A 20,352-nucleotide genomic window follows, 5' to 3' on the forward strand; every position below is an offset into this window, starting at 1 on the left:
TTTAAAAACTAACAAACATAGATAAATGGAAAGCAGATAATATTAATGGATATTTAAACTAACAAAGGAAACTGAAATAGATAATATTAATGGATATTTAAACTCACATACAGAAACTGAAGTAGTTCATATTAATGTATATTTAAACTTAGAAACAGACACTGAAGTAGAAAATATTAATTGAAGATGTTTAATTTCATTACTATGAACATTCATTCACAGAGGATACATTATACATGTATTTCTATTTGATTATAGAATATAAAAAAACCAATTTAGTTTTGATATATCAACACAAGCCTACAAATATGATGATAAAACTTTGACCAATGATCAGCTGGGAAGACACAAGTTCAAAATATTATTGAACTATTATTTTATGAATGTTTGTCAATAAGTCTGGTATCAGATTGTAGATTATAAATGAAATTCTAGTATTATACGTAACAAAGAGAAACTAGTAGTAATGTAAAAGTAGTAATTAAAAAATGTATCCTCAACATCAATTTTTATGTATCATTTCATATTTTGAATTTAGCATTAGTTCAGATTAGATGTTTGTGATGTCCAAATACAAAATCTATAACCTGTAGTAATAAAGTAAAATCTTTGAATTTGATTTCAAATATAAACACAGAAGCAGAGTGTCCAGCCATAAAAACGTACATAAATAGTGATAAACCAGCAGATTATCAGAGCACAAAATTACTCTTTACAGGTTAAATATGATACTGAGAACCAACCTTAATATCGAGACCAGGTATCAACAGTACAGTGAAGTCAGCAATTTGACCAACAGCTGGAATATTTTGGTACCTTTGACGTGAAGAGTAAACATTGCTTCTTCCTCCACTCCGTCTCTTACTGTGACTAGGAGATGAAATGTCCAGCAGTCCCCCTGATATACTTCTTTCCTTCTGCATGGATCTGTGGATGTAACAAGATAGTTCATCCAGAAATTTTTTATAGTGACAACACCAATAAATAAATAAAAGATAAGATCTACAGAAAGGATTACAGTAAAGATGAGATCTAACTGTCATAATGTTGTACTTGTCTCTTATTACAGATCTAACTGTCATAGTGTTGTACTTATCTCTTAGTACAGATCTAACTGTCATAGTGTTGTACTTATCTGTTAGTACAGATCTAACTGTCATAGTGTTGTACTTATCTGTTAGTACAGATCTAACTGTCATAGTGTTGTACTTATCTGTTATTACAGATCTAACTGTCATAGTATTGTACTTATCTGTTATTACAGATCTAACTGTCATAGTGTTGTACTTATCTGTTAGTGCAGATCTAACTGTCATAGTGTTGTACTTATATGTTAGTGCAGATCTAACTGTCAAAGAAAGTTTTAAAAAATTGGAGAGAAAATTAAGAAATGCATAAATATGAGGCAGCAACAGGTTGTGTTAATATAGTTATCCAACAACTGGTTGTGTTCATATAGTTATCCAACAACTGGTTGTGTTCATATAGCAACCAAGAGAACCACAGTTCAGTTATATTCAAGATAACTACTTTACATGCTTAATAAGAAAAGAAATAGTAACCCACAATGTTACATGTACATAAACAGGTAAGAAATAGTAACCCACAATGTTACATGTACATAAACAGGTAAGAAATAGTAACCCACAATGTTACATGTACACAATCAGGTAAGAAAGAGTAACCTGACAATGTTACATGTACACAACCAGGTAAGAAAGAGTAACCTGACAATGTTACATGTACAGAATCAGGTAAGAAAGAGTAACCTGACAATGTTACATGCACGCGCAACCAGGTAAGAAAGAGTAACCTGACAATGTTACATATGCGCAACCAGGTAAGAAAGAGTAACCTGACAATGTTACATGTACACAACCAGGTAAGAAAGAGTAACCTGACAATGTTACTTGTACAGAATCAGGTAAGAAAGAGTAACCTGACAATGTTACATGTACACAACCAGGTACGAAAAAGTAACATGACAATGTTACATGTACACAACCAGGTACGAAAAAGTAACATGACAATGTTACATGTACACAACCTGGTAAGAAATAGTAACCCACAATGTTACATGTACACAATCAGGTAAGAAAGAGTAACCTGACAATGTTACTTGTACAGAATCAGGTAAGAAAGAGTAACCTGACAATGTTACTTGTACAGAATCAGGTAAGAAAGAGTAACCTGACAATGTTACATGTACACAACCAGGTAAGAAAAGTAACCTGACAATGTTACATGTACACAACCAGGTAAGAAAGAGTAACCTGACAATGTTACATGTACATAAACAGGTAAGAAATAGTAACCCATGTTACATGTACAATCAGGTAAGAAAGAGTAACCTGACAATGTTACATGTACACAACCAGGTAAGAAAGAGTAACCTGACAATGTTACATGTACACAACCAGGTAAGAAAGAGTAACCTGACAATGTTACATGTACACAACCAGGTAAGAAAGAGTAACCTGACAATGTTACATGTACAGAATCAGGTAAGAAAGAGTAACCTGACAATGTTACATGTACAGAATCAGGTAAGAAAGAGTAACCTGACAATGTTACATGTACACAACCAGGTAAGAAAGAGTAACCTGACAATGTTACATGTACACAACCAGGTAAGAAAAAGTAACCTGACAATGTTACATGTACACAATCATGTGAGAAAGAGTAACCTAACAATGTTACATGTACACAATCAGGCAAGAAGGAGTAATTAACAATGTTACATGTACACAACCAGGTAAGAAAGAGTAACCTGACAATGTTACTTGTACAGAATCAGGTAAGAAAGAGTAACCTGACAATGTTACATGTACACAACCAGGTAAGAAAGAGTAACCTGACAATGTTACATGTACCTAAACAGGTAAGAAAGAGTAACCTGACAATGTTACATGTACAGAATCAGGTAAGAAAGAGTAACCTGACAATGTTACATGTACGCAACCAGGTAAGAAAGAGTAACCTGACAATGTTACATGTACGCAACCAGGTAAGAAAGAGTAACCTGACAATGTTACATGTACACAACCAGGTAAGAAAGAGTAACCTGACAATGTTACATGTACACAATCATGTGAGAAGGAGTAACCTAACAACATTACATGTACACAATCAGGCAAGAAGGAGTAATTAACAATGTTACATGTACACAACCAGGTAAGAAAGAGTAATCTGACAATGTTACTTGTACAGAATCAGGTAAGAAAGAGTAACCTGACAATGTTACATGTACACAACCAGGTAAGAAAGAGTAACCTGACAATGTTACATGTACCTAAACAGGTAAGAAAGAGTAACCTGACAATGTTACATGTACACAATCAGGTAAGAAAGAGTAACCTGACAATGTTACATGTACACAATCATGTGAGAAGGAGTAACCTAACAACATTACATGTACACAATCAGGCAAGAAGGAGTAATTAACAATGTTACATGTACACAACCAGGTAAGAAATAGTAACCTGACAATGTTACTTGTACAGAATCAGGTAAGAAAGAGTAACCTGACAATGTTACATGTACACAACCAGGTAAGAAAGAGTAACCTGACAATGTTACATGTACACAACCAGGTAAGAAAGAGTAACCTGACAATGTTACATGTACCTAAACAGGTAAGAAAGAGTAACCTGACAATGTTACATGTACACAATCAGGTAAGAAAGAGTAACCTGACAATGTTACATGTACACAATCAGGTAAGAAAGAGTAACCTGACAATGTTACATGTACATAAACAGGTAAGAAATAGTAACCCACAATGTTACATGTACACAATCAGGTAAGAAAGAGTAACCTGACAATGTTACATGTACACAACCAGGTAAGAAAGAGTAACCTGACAATGTTACATGTACACAATCATGTGAGAAGGAGTAACCTAACAACATTACATGTACACAATCAGGTAAGAAGGAGTAATTAACAATGTTACATGTACACTAAAAACAATGAAATAATATGTATAGAGAGTAAACGCTCCTAGTACAAATGGTAAATTCATGGCACTTAATTAACAACACCAAAACATTAAAGTAACCTCCTTAAGACTGCTTCATCTTCTTTGGATGGATCCTTGGTGTGCAATACACATTTCCCACTGTTAAAAAACACTTGTATATCCAGCTCAAAGTCAATATTTGGTTCTACTGGAGGTTGCTTGAAAGAGCTCACTCCACTACTGGTTGCCCCCGGAGTAGCATATCCTGTCTTTTTGGTGTCCCCAGGTGACCTGAACCAACGAATAAACGTTTTAAGCCTTCAGAATAAACTCAAGCAAGTATAAACAGACCTTAGGGGAAATATAGTCACATTTATTATCTAAAATTAAACTTTTATGTGACTCAATCTTCAGTTTAGAATACAAGTATTTGCAATCCAAAATACAATGTTTTCGCGTTTCTAATTTTTAATTATTCTATTTCTTTCTTCTAATCTCAGCCTGAACTGGATTTGAAGACCAGTTGTTTTGAAATATTTTATACAAATTATAATATTATAATTTGAAGTTTGTTGAAACACTTACTTTGAAACTTGTGACTGACCATCTATTTTAGGAACTGCGGAAGAGATCATTATTGTATGTGGAGAAGACAGACTTTTAGGTAATGGCAATGGTGAATTATCTCCAGTTGGAGATGGTGTAGGGGTGTTGGTACAAAGCTCATCTTCAGCTGACAAACTTGGAGAAAATACACTATCCAAAGAAAGTTCTCTGCAAAAGAAAACATAACCAAATTTAACTGTCCAGTTTAACAGAAATTCTTGTGATTTTAGTATTTATAAATAAATACAAGTTTCTTAAGTTGTGGTATTTAAATCTTTCAGCTAATAGCTCACATTTAGTGCTTACAGAGTAGTTTAATATATTGTCTAAAGTTCACCAACCACTAGTAGACATTAAAAAAAATATCACAATATCATAAGAGGTTATAATAATTTTAATCACACCTTACAAATTAATTGCAAAAAAACTTTTTGTATGAAATTGTGTCATCTAAAACTATTTAAAAATAAAACATGAAACTCCAAATTTTAAAGATCATCTTCATATTTATACTTCAACAAGTTTGAAACACTATAACAATGGAAAAATCCATGATGTCAGAAAAACTCCAAAATGTGAGAATTTGGAAAAATGAACCTTTCTTCTTCAGGAGTAAGCTGGAAATGAGTGATATATAAGGTATACCTATGTGTTTCAGTAAAAAAAAAGGTGACACCTGGAGACAAACTGAAAAATAGTTAAGCTAATTTTCTCAAATAAATAATAAATTCACACTACAAGACAGAAATAAGCAAAGAAAAAAATTATTTTTCTAATAGAGGAGAAATCAATTATCAGAGATCACTGATTCCAGGATTTAGATTGATTTCACAAGGTTCAACAGTGTTTTGGTTAGTGTTCCAATCAGTTTCTTTTATCTCTCTATCAGCTTTAGTTTTAAATCCTGTTTTAATGCCTATGAGAATAACATTGTTAATGGAATGACTGGGTTGGTTAAAACATTGAGCAACAAGGAGATCTTTACTGGTGTTAATAGAATATTTATGGTTGTTTAAATGTTCTCTGAAAATTGTTTGTGTATGTTCTACATACTAGTGTTTAAAATAAATGGTATTTTGTGTATGACAGGTGATTTCTTTGGAACTTAAAATTTCTTTGGTTGTGCTTGTCAGAAAATGAGTCGGTAGTCTCTTATCACTTGCCATACCCAACATGAGACACATTTCAAACAGTACGTGGAGAAATATACTAAACATAAGACAAGAAGGTCTACATATATCATCACTCATTTGATTAGACCATTCATAGTTTGCCCTGAAAAACAATGGAAAAGCACAGTTGTTTCTTTGTAACTAAGAAATTCAATTTAATTAAAGACACGTGGTAAAAACAAAAGATCCAAAAAAGGAACAAATAATTTGTAGCTATTTTAATTTAAATGTTTATAGATAACACAAGCTTAATGGTAGAGTTTATATGATGAAGCAATGTTTAATAAATGTAATTTAAGTTTTTATATTTTGGAAAGTAGAACATACATAAACTTAGATATATAACTGCTTATTACTTGACTATTTATATGTTGTTGTTCGAGTGCAAAGTCACACAATATGCTGTATTTGCTCTATGATTTACCATTATAAATCTCTAAAGTTACAACTCACTTAGAGGATAAATACATATATTTGTGGCAGCTCATACTTAGTGAGCACACCTGTTATATACTTCAGAAATAAGACAGACAGAGACCTAGCAGTTTAACCATTTATATTATGGATAAATTAGGCTTAGAGAACATAACTGTTATATACTTTAGAAATTAATTAGATAAAGACCTTGTGGTTTAGTTAGTAATATTCTGGTTAAATTAGGCTCAGTGAACATAGAATTCATATATTTCAGAAATATGACAGATAAAGACCTTGTGGTTTAACCAGTTATATTCTGGATAAATTAGGCTTAGTGAACATAACTGTTATATACTTTAGAAATAAATCAGATAAAGACCTTGTGGTTTAATTAGTAATATTCTCGTTACATTAGGCTCAGTGAACATAAAATTTATATACTTCAGAAATAAGACAGATAAAGACCTTGTGGTTTAACCAGATATATTCTGGACAAATTAGGCTAAATGAACATAAGTCAGTATATTATTCAAAAGTAAGACTTATATAAAATAGTTATGACTTAACCAGTTACATTTTGGGGATGTTATAATTAGTTTAGGAATGGGTCACATTCTTAAAAATAATACTAATGCAAATTACTTACTTAACAATATATATTCTGGAGCAATTCAAACTATGCTTTAAAAGAGATACATTGGATAAATAAGACATTAACAACATACATCCATAAAACTAACAGCTAACCAATATAGTCCAGACTTACTTGTGGACAATTGCTTTCTCTGGCACACTGAGATCAGACATGTCTAGGGATGCAGTTCGGATATGGGAATGAGTAGGAGAGCTATCTAAACTGGTGGGTGAGGGTAACGTGTTCAGTACACTAAGGAAGAAGAATAACCACTTGTTTAATAAACACTATCTACTTAACACTAAAACATTTACTGGTAACTACCCTCCATCAACCACTTGTTTAATAAACACTGTCCACTTAACACTGAAACATTTACTGGTAACTACCCTCTATCAACCACTTGTTTAATAAACACTATCTACTTAACACTAAAACATTTACTGGTAACTACCCTCCATCAACCACTTGTTTAATAAACACTGTCCACTTAACACTAAAACATTTACTGGTAACTACCCTCCATCAACCACTTGTTTAATAAACACTATCTACTTAACACTAAAACATTTACTGGTAACTACCCTCCATCAACCACTTGTTTAATAAAACACTGTCCACTTAACACTAAAACATTTACTGGTAACTACCCTCCATCAACCACTTGTTTAATAAACACTATCTACTTAACATTAAAACACTCACTGGTAACTATCCTCTATCAACCACTTGTTTAATAAAAACACTGTCCACTTAACACTAAAACACTTATTGGTAACTACCCTCCATCAATCACTTGTTTAATAAAAAACACTGTCCACCAACACTAAAACACTTATCGGTAATTACCTCTATCAACCACTTGTTTAATAAAAACACTACCACTTAACATTAAAACACTTATTGGTAACTACCTCTATCGACCACTTGTTTAATAAACACTATCTACTTAACACTAAAACATTTACTGGTAACTACCCTCCATCAACCACTTGTTTAATAAACACTATCTACTTAACACTAAAACATTTACTGGTAACTACCCTCCATCAACCACTTGTTTAATAAACACTATCTACTTAACACTAAAACATTTACTGGTAACTACCCTCTATCAACCACTTGTTTAATAAAACACTGTCCACTTAACACTGAAACATTTACTGGTAACTACCCTCTATCAACCACTTGTTTAATAAACACTATCTACTTAATACTAAAACGTTTGCTGGTAACTACCTCTATCAACCACTTGTTATATAAAACACTGTCCACTTAACACTAAAATACTTATTGGTAACTACCCTCTATCAATCACTTGTTTAATAAAACACTGTCCACTTAACACTAAAACACTTATTGGTAACTACGCTCCATCAAACACTTGTTTAATAAAACACTGTCCACTTAACACTAAAACACTTATTGGTAACTACCATCTATCAACCACTTGTTTAATAAAACACTGTCCACTTAACACTAAAACACTTATTGGTAACTACCCTCTATCAACCACTTATTTAATAAAACACTGTCTACTTAACACTAAAACATTTACTGGTAACTACCTCCATCAACCACTTGTTTAATAAACACCGTCCACTTAACACTGAAACATTTACTGGTAACTACCCTCTATCAACCACTTGTTTAATAAACACTATCTACTTAATACTAAAACATTTACTGGTAACTACCCTCTATCAACCACTTGTTATATAAAACACTGTCCACTTAACACTAAAATACTTATTGGTAACTACCTCTATCAATCACTTGTTTAATAAAACACTGTCCACTTAACACTAAAAACACTTATTGGTAACTACGCTCCATCAAACACTTGTTTAATAAAAACACTGTCCACTTAACACTAAAACACTTATTGGTAACTACCATCTATCAACCACTTGTTTAATAAAACACTGTCCACTTAACACTAAAACACTTATTGGTAACTACCCTCTATCAACCACTTATTTAATAAAACACTGTCCACTTAACACTAAAGGCACTTATTGGTAACTACCATCTATCAACCACTTGTTTAATAAAACACTGTCCACTTAACACTAAAACACTTATTGATGGTACCCTTTATCAACCACTTGTTTAATAAAACACTGTCCACTTAACACTAAAACACTTATTGGTAACTACCTCCATCAACCATTTGTTTAATAAAAACACTACCACTTAACATTAAAACACTTTATTGGTAACTACCCTCCATCAATCACTTGTTTAATAAACACTACCACTTAACACTAAAACACTTATCAGTAATACCCTCTATCAACCACTTGTTTAATAAAACACTGTCCACTTAACACTAAAACACTTATTGGTAACTACCCTCCATCAACCACTTGTTTAATAAAACACTGTCCACTTAACACTAAAACACTTATTGGTAACTACCTCTATCAACCACTTGTTTAATAAAACACTACCACTTAACACTAAAATACTTACTGGTAACTACCCCATCCATCAACCACTTGTTTAATAAAACACTACCACTTAACACTAAAACACTTATTGGTAACTACCCTCCATCAACCACTTGTTTAATAAAACACTGTCCACTTAACACTAAAACACTTATTGGTAACTACCCTCCATCAACCACTTGTTTAATAAAACACTGTCCACTTAACACTAAAAACACTTATTGGTAACTACCCTCCATCAACCACTTGTTTAATAAAACACTACCACTTAACACTAAAACATTTACTGGTAACTACCCTCCATCAACCACTTGTTTAATAAAACACTACCACTTAACACTAAAATACTTACTGGTAACTACCCTCCATCAACCACTTGTTTAATAAAACACTACCACTTAACACTAAAACACTTATTGGTAACTACCCTCCATCAACCACTTGTTTAATAAAACACTACCACTTAACACTAAAATACTTACTGGTAACTACCCTCTATCAACCACTTGTTTAATAAAACACTGTCCACTTAACACTAAAACACTTATTGGTAACTACCCTCTATCAACCACTTGTTTAATAAACACTGTCCACTTAACACTAAAACACTTATTGGTAATTACCCTTTATCAACCACTTGTTTAATAAAACACTGTCCACTTAACACTAAAACACTTATCGGTAATTACCCTCCATCAACCACTTGTTTAATAAAACACTGTCCACTTAACACTAAAACACTTATTGGTAATTACCCTTATCAACCACTTGTTTAATAAAACACTGTCCACTTAACACTAAAACACTTATCGGTAATTACCCTCTATCAACCACTTGTTTAATAAAACACTGTCCACTTAACACTGAAACACTTAAGTCTGGATTGTGAATCTCATTTTATAGACTAAATTATAAACACACAAATAACATTTCAAACCATAATGAAAGAGTTAACCATATAATAAGACATGCAAAAACCTTTATAAGGTACGTACTTTTTCTTACCAACCACTTCAGGCAAGATCAAAGATAAAGGTTGGACAGGAGTGCCACTAGTACAAGTTCCTAGTCCCAGCTTATCTTTGATAGAGCTTGCTTGCTGTGAATTATAGAAAACAGCTTTAGTTCTATGTTGGAAACTGCACTATCAATAAATCTAGGTTACTGTTGCTAACTTCTAACAATAAGAGAATTAAGGAAAGAGAGTGTAAAATTTTTATATAAAAATGTTTGTCTAAAAATCAGGGCTTCAATAACATGTGAAGTATAGTTTTCATTTTTACATAAAACTTCTACAAAGTTGTCAATTCCAGAATTAGATGAATACATTGAGAAATGTTTTACTTTAATACTATAACTGCTAATAACCTGAAACACATAGAACACTGGAAATACTAATTTTGTGTCTACCTATCATTAGGGAGAATGGCTGACACATGATGGTATAAATTTACCATCACGCTTTGATCGACCTACAAGAACCTAATGTCTTCATCCTGCTGGGGTTTCACATATCAAACTCAGGTTGGATACTGGATGAATATAATGTTAATATCATGACATCTACACCAAGCTCTCTAGTAGAAACTGGGATTACATTATATGAGAAGGAGCTTCACAGAAACTAGATATTGTATTTTACAACACTTAGAACACCAACTGAACTAGATATCACCTTGTTTTATGACATTTAAAACACCAACTGAATTAAATATCATTGTGTTTTATGACACTTAAACACCAAGTGAATCAGATATCATTGTATTTTACAACACTTAGAACACCAACTGAACTAGATATCACCTTGTTTTATGACATTTAAAACACCAACTGAATTAAATATCATTGTGTTTTATGACACTTAAACACCAAGTGAATCAGATATCATTGTATTTTACAACACTTAGAACACCAACTGAACTAGATATCACCTTGTTTAATGACATTTAAAACACCAACTGAATTAGATATCATTGTGTTTTATGACACTTAAACACCAAGTGAATCAGATATCCTTGTATTTTACAACACTTAGAACACCAACTGAACTAGATATCACCTTGTTTTATGACATTTAAAACACCAACTGAATTAGATATCATTGTGTTTTATGACACTTAAACACCAAGTGAATCAGATATCATTGTATTTTACAACACTTAGAACACCAACTGAACTAGATATCACCTTGTTTAATGACATTTAAAACACCAACTGAATTAGATATCATTGTGTTTTATGACACTTAAACACCAAGTGAATCAGATATCATTGTATTTTATGACACTTAAACACCAAGTGAATCAGATATCATTGTATTTTACAACACTTAGAACACCAACTGAACTAGATATCACCTTGTTTTATGACATTTAAAACACCAACTGAATTAGATATCACCTGGTTTTATGACATTTAAAACACCAACTGAATTAGATATCATTGTGTTTTATGACACTTAAACACCAAGTGAATCAGATATCATTGTATTTTACAACACTTAGAACACCAACTGAACTAGATATCACCTTGTTTAATGACATTTAAAACACCAACTGAATTAGATATCATTGTGTTTTATGACACTTAAACACCAAGTGAATCAGATATCATTGTATTTTACAACACTTGGAACACCAACTGAACTAGATATCACCTTGTTTTATGACATTTAAAACACCAACTGAATTAGATATCATTGTATTTTACAACACTTAGAACACCAACTGAACTAGATATCATTGTATTTTACAACACTTAGAACACCAACTGAACTAGATATCATTGTATTTTACAACACTTAGAACACCAACTGAACTAGATATCACCTTGTTTTATGACATTTAAAACACCAAGTGAATTAGATATCATTGTATTTTACAACAGAACACCAACTGAACTAGATATCACCATGTTTTACGAGATTTAGACCACAAACTGATCAATATATCACCTCATTTTATGACTTTTAGAACATCACTTGGTTTTATCGGATTTATAATACAAACTGAACTAGATTTCACGTTTTATGACAAAACACCAAATGACAAACAAAAAATATAAAGGCCTGAGAAGAAGTGGTTGAATATAAAACTGAAAATAAATTTATATACCATGTATACATTCTTAGGGTTATTTTAAATTTCTGTACAAGAAAAATTAATTCTAACTTAAAAGAACATTGGTGTATTGATGCTGTTTACAGACAACAAAGCATGTTGACGCTTCTCATCTTTATGTTAATGTATATTCTACAGTATTATATGCATTCTTCTAATTGTTATGCTTACTTTTACACTTTGTTTTCTCAATTTCTTGATCCAGTCTCTCCGGAAATCATTAAAGACAGCAGCTTCCAGCTCCTGGAGACGTCTCATCTCATGCTGGATTGTGTTCTGGCTTGCACCAAGTAACCTTTTTCAAAGAGAAGTAACATATATGTAACTAAAGAAACAATTAATAAATAGGTACAGCGATTCAGAATAAAAACTTATCACAATTAAAATGATATATATAAATTACAAGTTGTATAATGAGCTACTCGGTAAACTAATGTTTTTGTTAGTTAATCTTTGTAGGAACTTCAACTGGTTTCATTCTTATTCAATCATATCAAAAACATCACACAATTCCACTAGTTAGTCTGTAGCTTAGGAAAATCACACATGTAGTTCTTTAGTTTACTGTCATTAGTAATTGTGTAAACTTCCATACAATTCATGGTTGGTCATCATCAAACATTCTTGTACAACATAAAACATAAGATAAATATTTCAGATGTTACTTGAAATTTTATTATTAAATCAAACAAAACAGAGAAAAAAAATATTCAGGGATATAAAAAATAAAAATGGAAATAATGTAACTCTCTTTTTAAAATATTGTTCAGAAATAGCAGAGAAATCACTGAAATAAGTTCGAGATCTGGACTTGAAAAATAAGATGTATGTAAACTAATACAGGTGCACCAACCAGACTGGAAGATACAAAGGAACGTGTTTCTACAAGATTACAATAAAACATATATAGCTGTTTTGTAGACCAGATAAATAAAAAAGATATCTTTTTAAAGTCCATAGAAATTCCTTGAAGTCCAGGCATCTTCAATATCGTAATAGATATGTACTGACACTGAATCTAACTTTATGAATTTTTCTGTAATCTTTACAAAGAAAATACAGAGGTCATTGTATACGTTATATTAAAACAACATTAGAGCATCACTGTGTCATTACAGTCCATGTCGCTATATCTAGTTATGTTCAACTTGATTGGTTGGTTGGTTGATTTAGTGTTTTACAGCACAAGACACCACCAAACTTCAACAAACCATGGCTGAACCCACAGAGTCACCTGATTTTGAACTATCTGTATAAATAGTAATGGAAGGATGGTTCAAAAGTTGTTCAGCAAATAGTAGACAGTATTTCCAATTGGGAGTGTCTACTTTTCTCAGATGACTTAAAGGTGCAGAAAGCCCCAGTGTAGAGCTGAAGTCCTTGATGATGAATAGGATCTAGCATCTTTAAGGCTGATGGTCTAGCAGAGCCATAGACCAGTGATCCACAGTCGAGTTTCAATTGAATAAGAGCACGATATATCTTTAGCACAGAACATCAATCCACTCCCCAAGTGGTGGAAGAGAGAACATGGAGGATGTTCAGTGCTCTTATATATTTGACTCATAGCTGCTTGATGTGTGGGATAAAGGTCAGCTTACTGTCAAAGATAAGCCCCAAGAACTTAGTCTCAGGGACCACAGGCCACACAACGTCACTGATACGGAGTTCAGGATCAGGGTGAATACCCTGTTGGTGGCAAAAGTGTATGGAAACAGGTTTAGATAGAGAAAAGGTAAAGCCGTTTGCTGTGGTCCAGTTCAGTAAACAATTGAGGTCAGTCTGTAGCTGCCGCTCAATATACTTCATGTTCAATGACTGACGTGAGATGTGAAAGCCATCGACATAGAGCCCGTTTGCAACAGTAAGAGGGAGTTGTTCAGTGATGGCATTAATCTTTATACTGAAAAGTGTGACACTCAAAACACAGCCCTGAGGGACTCCAAGTTCCTGGAGAAAAGAACGGGAAGGTGTCGAACCCACAAAAACTCAGAATCTCCTGTCCATTAAAAAAATTTTTGGCCACGTGAACCCATATGTATGGAGGTTTTGCAAAATGCCATACCTCTGTGTTGTATCATAAGCCTTCTCAATGTCAAAGAATATTGAAACAAGATGTTGCCGTTTGAGAAAGGCTTCTCTGATTGATGTTTCAAGTCAAATCAGATGGTCCATGGTGAAGCGCTGTCGTCAGAACCCACACAGGGTGGGCAAGAGGAGGTTGTTTGATTAGAGAAACCAAACAAGACGAGCATTAACCATCCTCTCTAAGGTCTTACAGAGACAGCTTGTCAAAGCAATTGGATGGTAGTTTGAAGGAATCTTGGGATCCTTCCCAGGCTTGGAGACAGGTAGAACAATAGCCTGGTGCCAGGCATCAGAAAAAACATTCTCCTGCCAGATCCAGCTAAAAACAATCAGAAGAACATCAAGAAAAGCAGGAGATAGATGGCACAGCATCTGATTGTGTATATCATTAGGTCCAACTGATGTGCTGCCAGACTGATGAAGGGCCAGTTTGAGTTCCACCAGTGTAATGGGACGATTATAGTCATTGAGACAATCATCTTGAAAGGAAAGAGGTGATTGCTCTGACCAAGTCTTGATGGCTAAGAAGATGGAAGAAGAAGCAGAAGTGCTAGATACCTGGCAAAAGCTTTCACTTAGAGTATTGGCATTGGTCTGGGTATCAGCTACCTCCTGGCCATCAGAGAGCAAGATCAAGAGGGGGACAAAGTTATACTGTCCATTGAACTTTCGAATCTTGTTCCATATGACTTTGGAACTGGTGGTAGAAGATATGGTGGTTGTGAACTTAATCCAAGATTCCTTCTGAGTTTGACATCTTACCCATCGAGCATGTGCATGGGCCTGCAGGAAAGCGATGTGGTTCGAGAGTGTGGGATATTGATGGAAAGTATCCCAGGCTTGTTTTGAGCCTTCTGTGCCATGTGGAAGGCAGGATTCCACCATGGATGAGGATATAGTGGAAAGCGTGTCAAGGTTTTAGGAATACATTGAGCAGCTGCTTGTATAATACAGTCAGTTACTGCTGCCACACAGTTGTCTATTGATGGCTTACAGATAATGGCAGGATCAAGTTCTGTGAGAGCAGTGAAAGAGGGCCAGTTTGCCTGATCCAGCTTCCACCAGGGCACATGGGTCAGGTGGCATCGCCCATGGCCAGTTTCTCTCAAGATTATAAGAAAATGATCACTGCCTCGTGGGTTATTGTCAATCCTCCATGTAAAATGGGAAAATAATGAAGGGGAACAAATTGAGAGATTAATAGCAGTAAAGGACTGACTAAGTGCATGAAAATAAGAAGAAGAACCAGTATTGAAAAGAGAAAGGTTGTGATCAGAGAGCATATGCTATACAGAGTGACCCCTCCTATCAATATCAGCACTTCCCCAGAGGGGATGATGTCCATTAAAGCCTATCAAGATGAGAAAGGGAAATGGCAACTGTTCAATGAGAGCATCAAGGTCTGATAGATCATATGTCTCTCCAGGTGACAGGTAGAGAGAACAAACAGTGATGGTATGACCCAAGGAAACATGGATGGCTACGGCCTCCAAGGGTGTGTTGAGTGGCAAAGACAGGGTGGGCACATGCTGATGAACCAACAGTGCCACCCCTCCATTACACAGCCTGTCATTTCTGTATAAAGAAAACTGCCAAAAATGACTGTATCAGCAGGTTTCAGAAATGTTTTGGGTAAGGAAAAACAAACAGGATGCTAGGAAGCAATCAGTGTTTCGATGTCACCCAGACTAGAATGTAAACCTTGACAGTTTCATTGTATCAGGGTTGCCATTTTTATTTATGTGTAGGCGAATTGGGTGGAGAACAATTCTGTTTACGACCACGTTTTTTTTTTTCCTTTTTTTTCCTGGGTCGATTGAGCAGGTCTTTGCATTTGAAAGGGGATTCCGGAGACTGAGGACGTGAACGAATGATTGTTTTGCATCTTGGGATGAGAGAAGAAGATGTATCCAAGGGAACGCCTGTACCTCGAACCAAATGATGTGGATCTTGAGGTTTGGTGGAATGTATATAAAGGACATAAATAGATGTTGAAGTTGATTCATTAACTTTTTTACCATGGAGGTCAAAAAACTTTTCATTTGTTTGTAGAACGATTCTTTAGGAGGCACAGAGAGATCTGTCTGCACTCCCACAGTAGTTGTGGGCAAGAATAAAAGTAGGATGGGTGAGAGCCATTGCAATTGATGAAATGAGGTTCTGTTTTACATTCGTGGGTATCATGGTCCTTGCCACTGCAATGAGCACACGTCAAGGAACCACAACATGATGTCTTGGAGTGACCAAACTGTTGACATTAATAACATTGGAGAGGGTTTGAAATGTATGACCATACTCTGCAATTAAGATAACCTGCTTTGTTGGTGGCAGGCAGACATGGAGACGTAAATGTGAGAATGAGAACATTGGTCGGCACCATAATTCCATCTTTGCGAGTGGAGATACGCCTCACTGCAGAAACTCCTTGAGTGGAGAACCAGTGAGAATCTCCAACTCTAGGATGTTCTTCAAATCACTCTCAACAATAACTCCTCATGATGAATTCAAAGTAGCATGAGGTGTAACCTCAATAGGCATATCCCCAATTGCCTTTGAATGCAAGAGGAGTTCACTATGTTGAAATGTAGATGTTTCCACCAATATATCACCAGATCAAAGCTTCTTTACTGACTATGGAGAGCCAGCAAATCCCTCTAGTCCCTTCTGAATGAAAAAGAGAGACATTTGCCCTAAAGGTTTGTCTGAAAGTGAGTGCAATATAAGAAAATGAGGTACAACAGGTGGTGCAGATGGTGAGGATTGCTGCTAAGAATCTTAAAGACGTGGTCGTTTAGTTATGGACTGTTTTTTCAATACTTTATTAAGATTTTTTAATTGGAGTATCCATAATAAAGAAAGAAAATTTTGGTGCCCACTAACCTCACCCACCATGGAGTCCTATGAGGGGACACACTACAATGTCAAACAAGGACACTGCAGTAACACCAGGGTTTCATGAGCACTATACCAAAACACCAGTATCAAATATGTCCACAACACCTGTTGAGAACATCCATCACTGGTATTTGGTTGACTCTAGTCCGAGTGAACCAGCCGACTGACCCAAGGGGGACCACTCCAAGGCTGCCCGTCTACAGGAATTCAAGGCCAAAGTGGTGTGTTAGGGTTGGACTCTCAACTATCAGAATCCTCAACTCCCCTTCACAGGTTGCCATGCACGGCAAACACGTGGGTGGATGTTTAAATCCCAGAGGAGTTAACTGAAAGAACAAAACCTTCCCTGGGAGGTCCCCTCACTACGTACAGGAATCCACACCGAGGGGGGTAAACTTGATAACTGTGAATTTTGAAAACAGCCTTGCACCATAGTTTCTGCAACAAAATGTTCAGTCAAAAGGGTGTCATGTTTCAAGCACCTAACTTCCCTCTGTGGACTTTCCACAATTCATTTACCGTATGAAGACAAGGGCTTCCTAGTGCTTATTACAACAATCCACACAAATACAAAAGTGTAGCATCTGGAAACTAGGTTTATATCTCTTCACAATGAAAAACATGATCCTATATTTCCTTCCCATCTGCTTAAGCAAAACAATGATCGAATGAAGTGTGTTACTGGAAGCCTTATATTGGTGATATCATACCCTGCTGCCTCAATCCCAGGCAGAAATCATTCTTCATGATGTTGAATACTACTGACTGGGAAGTGTAGATGGTTTCTGTTACCAACCTTCATGCTTGTGAATTCTTATGCCTTCAAAGACCACACACTTTCTTTATCAAAAAAGTGATATGATTACTGCAGGTCTCTTTCTGAATGGTCCTGGTACACTTAGTTGATCTATATTTCTTTGTTCTTCAATGGCATTATGTACAAAATATATCTCCATGTTGTAAATTCTAAGTCCCCAACCTGAACACATCTTTATGAATATTTTGCATATGAAAGGACTATTCCAAAAATAAATCACTATCAATAAAAACAAAACAAAGTAAAAAATGTAGTTCTTATACAATCCTTTCCAATATTACTTTATATTAACCTGCTTTTCTTATGAGTTGCTAATTTCTACGTTCAAATTCACTTCCATATAGCATACTCAACCACCTGTAATCACTATTAAAACATATTATTATAATACTAAAGATCAACAATGCCATTCTAACGATGTAATAATAAACAAAAATATTAATGAATCTTATGGAAATAAATATTTTCAAACATCTTCCCTTCATTCTGCATATTCAGCTCTTTGGTATGTATTCATTTCTATCTTATCAACAGAAGAGATGTAACAAGATGAATTATGTTTAATATAACTAAACACGTACACAGGGTGCTCACAAGTATTGTGTTTAATATAACTAAACACTTACACACGGTGCTCACAAGTATTGTGTTTAATATAACTAAACACGTACACAGGGTGCTCACAAGTATTGTGTTTAATATAACTAAACACGTACACAGGGTGCTCACAAGTATTGTGTTTAATATAACTAAACACGTACACAGGGTGCTCACAAGTATTGTGTTTAATATAACTAAACACTTACACAGGGTGCTCACAAGTATTGTGTTTAATATAACTAAACACGTACACAGGGTGCTCACAAGTATTGTGTTTAATATAACTAAACATGTACACAGGGTCATCACAAGTATTGTGTTTAATATAACTAAACACGTACACAGGGTACTCACAAGTATTGTGTTTAATATAACTAAACATGTACACAGGGTGCTCACAAGTATTGTGTTTAATATAACTAAACATGTACACAGAGAACTCACAAGTATTGTGTTTAATATAACTAAACATGTACACAGGGTGCTCACAAGTACTGTGTTTAATATAACTAAACATGTACACAGAGAACTCACAAGTATTGTGTTTAATATAATTAAACATGTACACAGAGAACTCACAAGTATTGTGTTTAATATAACTAAACATGTACACAGAGAACTCAAGTATTATGTTTAATACAACTAAACATGTACACAGAGAACTCACAAGTATTGTGTTTAATATAACTAAACATGTACACAGAGAACTCACAAGTATTGTGTTTAATATAACTAAACACATACACAGGGTGCTCACAAGTATTGTGTTTAATATAACTAAACACGTACACAGAGAACTCACAAGTATTATGTTTAATATAACTAAACACATGCCCAGATTGATCATGTGTGTTAGGATAATATAACTAAACACATGCCCAGGCTGATCATGAGTGTTAAATTAATATAATTAAACATACCCAGAATGATCATGTGTGTTAGGTTAATATAACTAAACACATCCCCAGATTGATCATGCGTGTTAGGTTAATATAACTAAACACATGCCCAGATTGATCATGAGTGTTAGGTTAATATAACTAAACACATGCCCAGATTCATCATGAGTGTTAGGTTAATATAACTAAACACATGCCCAGATTCATCATGAGTGTTAGGTTAATATAACTAAACACATGCCCAGATTCATCATGAGTGTTAGGTTAATATAACTAAACACATGCCCAGATTCATCATGAGTGTTAGGTTAATATAACTAAACACATGCCCAGATTCATCATGAGTGTTAGGTTAATATAACTAAACACATGCCCAGGGTGCTCATGATTTTCAAATTCTACTTAACAGTAGATTACCTCAGATCATTGATAATCTTAGCTTGTTCATTCATCTCCTTCTCAATCAGCCTGGACCTCTTTTTGGCATCCATGTTTGGATCCAACAAGAAAGATGGCAAAGCTTCTGTTAAAATACTTCCTTTTCGTATTACTACTGGCTCCTAGAGATACCAAAAAAACAACATATAAAAAGAATATCTAGCCAAGCAGGAAAAAATCATAACCAGCACCAACAAGGTATTTAGAAAAAATCATAACCAGCACCAACAAGGTATTTAGAAAAATCATAACG

The 20,352-nt window shown here is 34.4% G+C and overlaps 1 protein-coding gene across 1 annotated transcript in view; it reads right to left on the reverse strand.

Moving 5' to 3' along the window:
• Positions 1–20,352, reverse strand: part of LOC143245650 (bridge-like lipid transfer protein family member 1) — a 252,531-nt gene that overhangs the window by 46,424 nt on the left and 185,755 nt on the right. Inside the window, 7 exon segments of the mRNA XM_076491999.1 lie at positions 744–927; positions 4,061–4,252; positions 4,547–4,735; positions 6,923–7,042; positions 10,239–10,342; positions 12,534–12,657; positions 20,079–20,221. Of these exon segments, the coding sequence (XP_076348114.1) occupies positions 744–927; positions 4,061–4,252; positions 4,547–4,735; positions 6,923–7,042; positions 10,239–10,342; positions 12,534–12,657; positions 20,079–20,221 (1,056 nt within the window).

This window comes from Tachypleus tridentatus, chromosome 2, assembly GCF_004210375.1.
Source record: "Tachypleus tridentatus isolate NWPU-2018 chromosome 2, ASM421037v1, whole genome shotgun sequence".
NCBI lineage: Eukaryota > Metazoa > Arthropoda > Merostomata > Xiphosura > Limulidae > Tachypleus > Tachypleus tridentatus.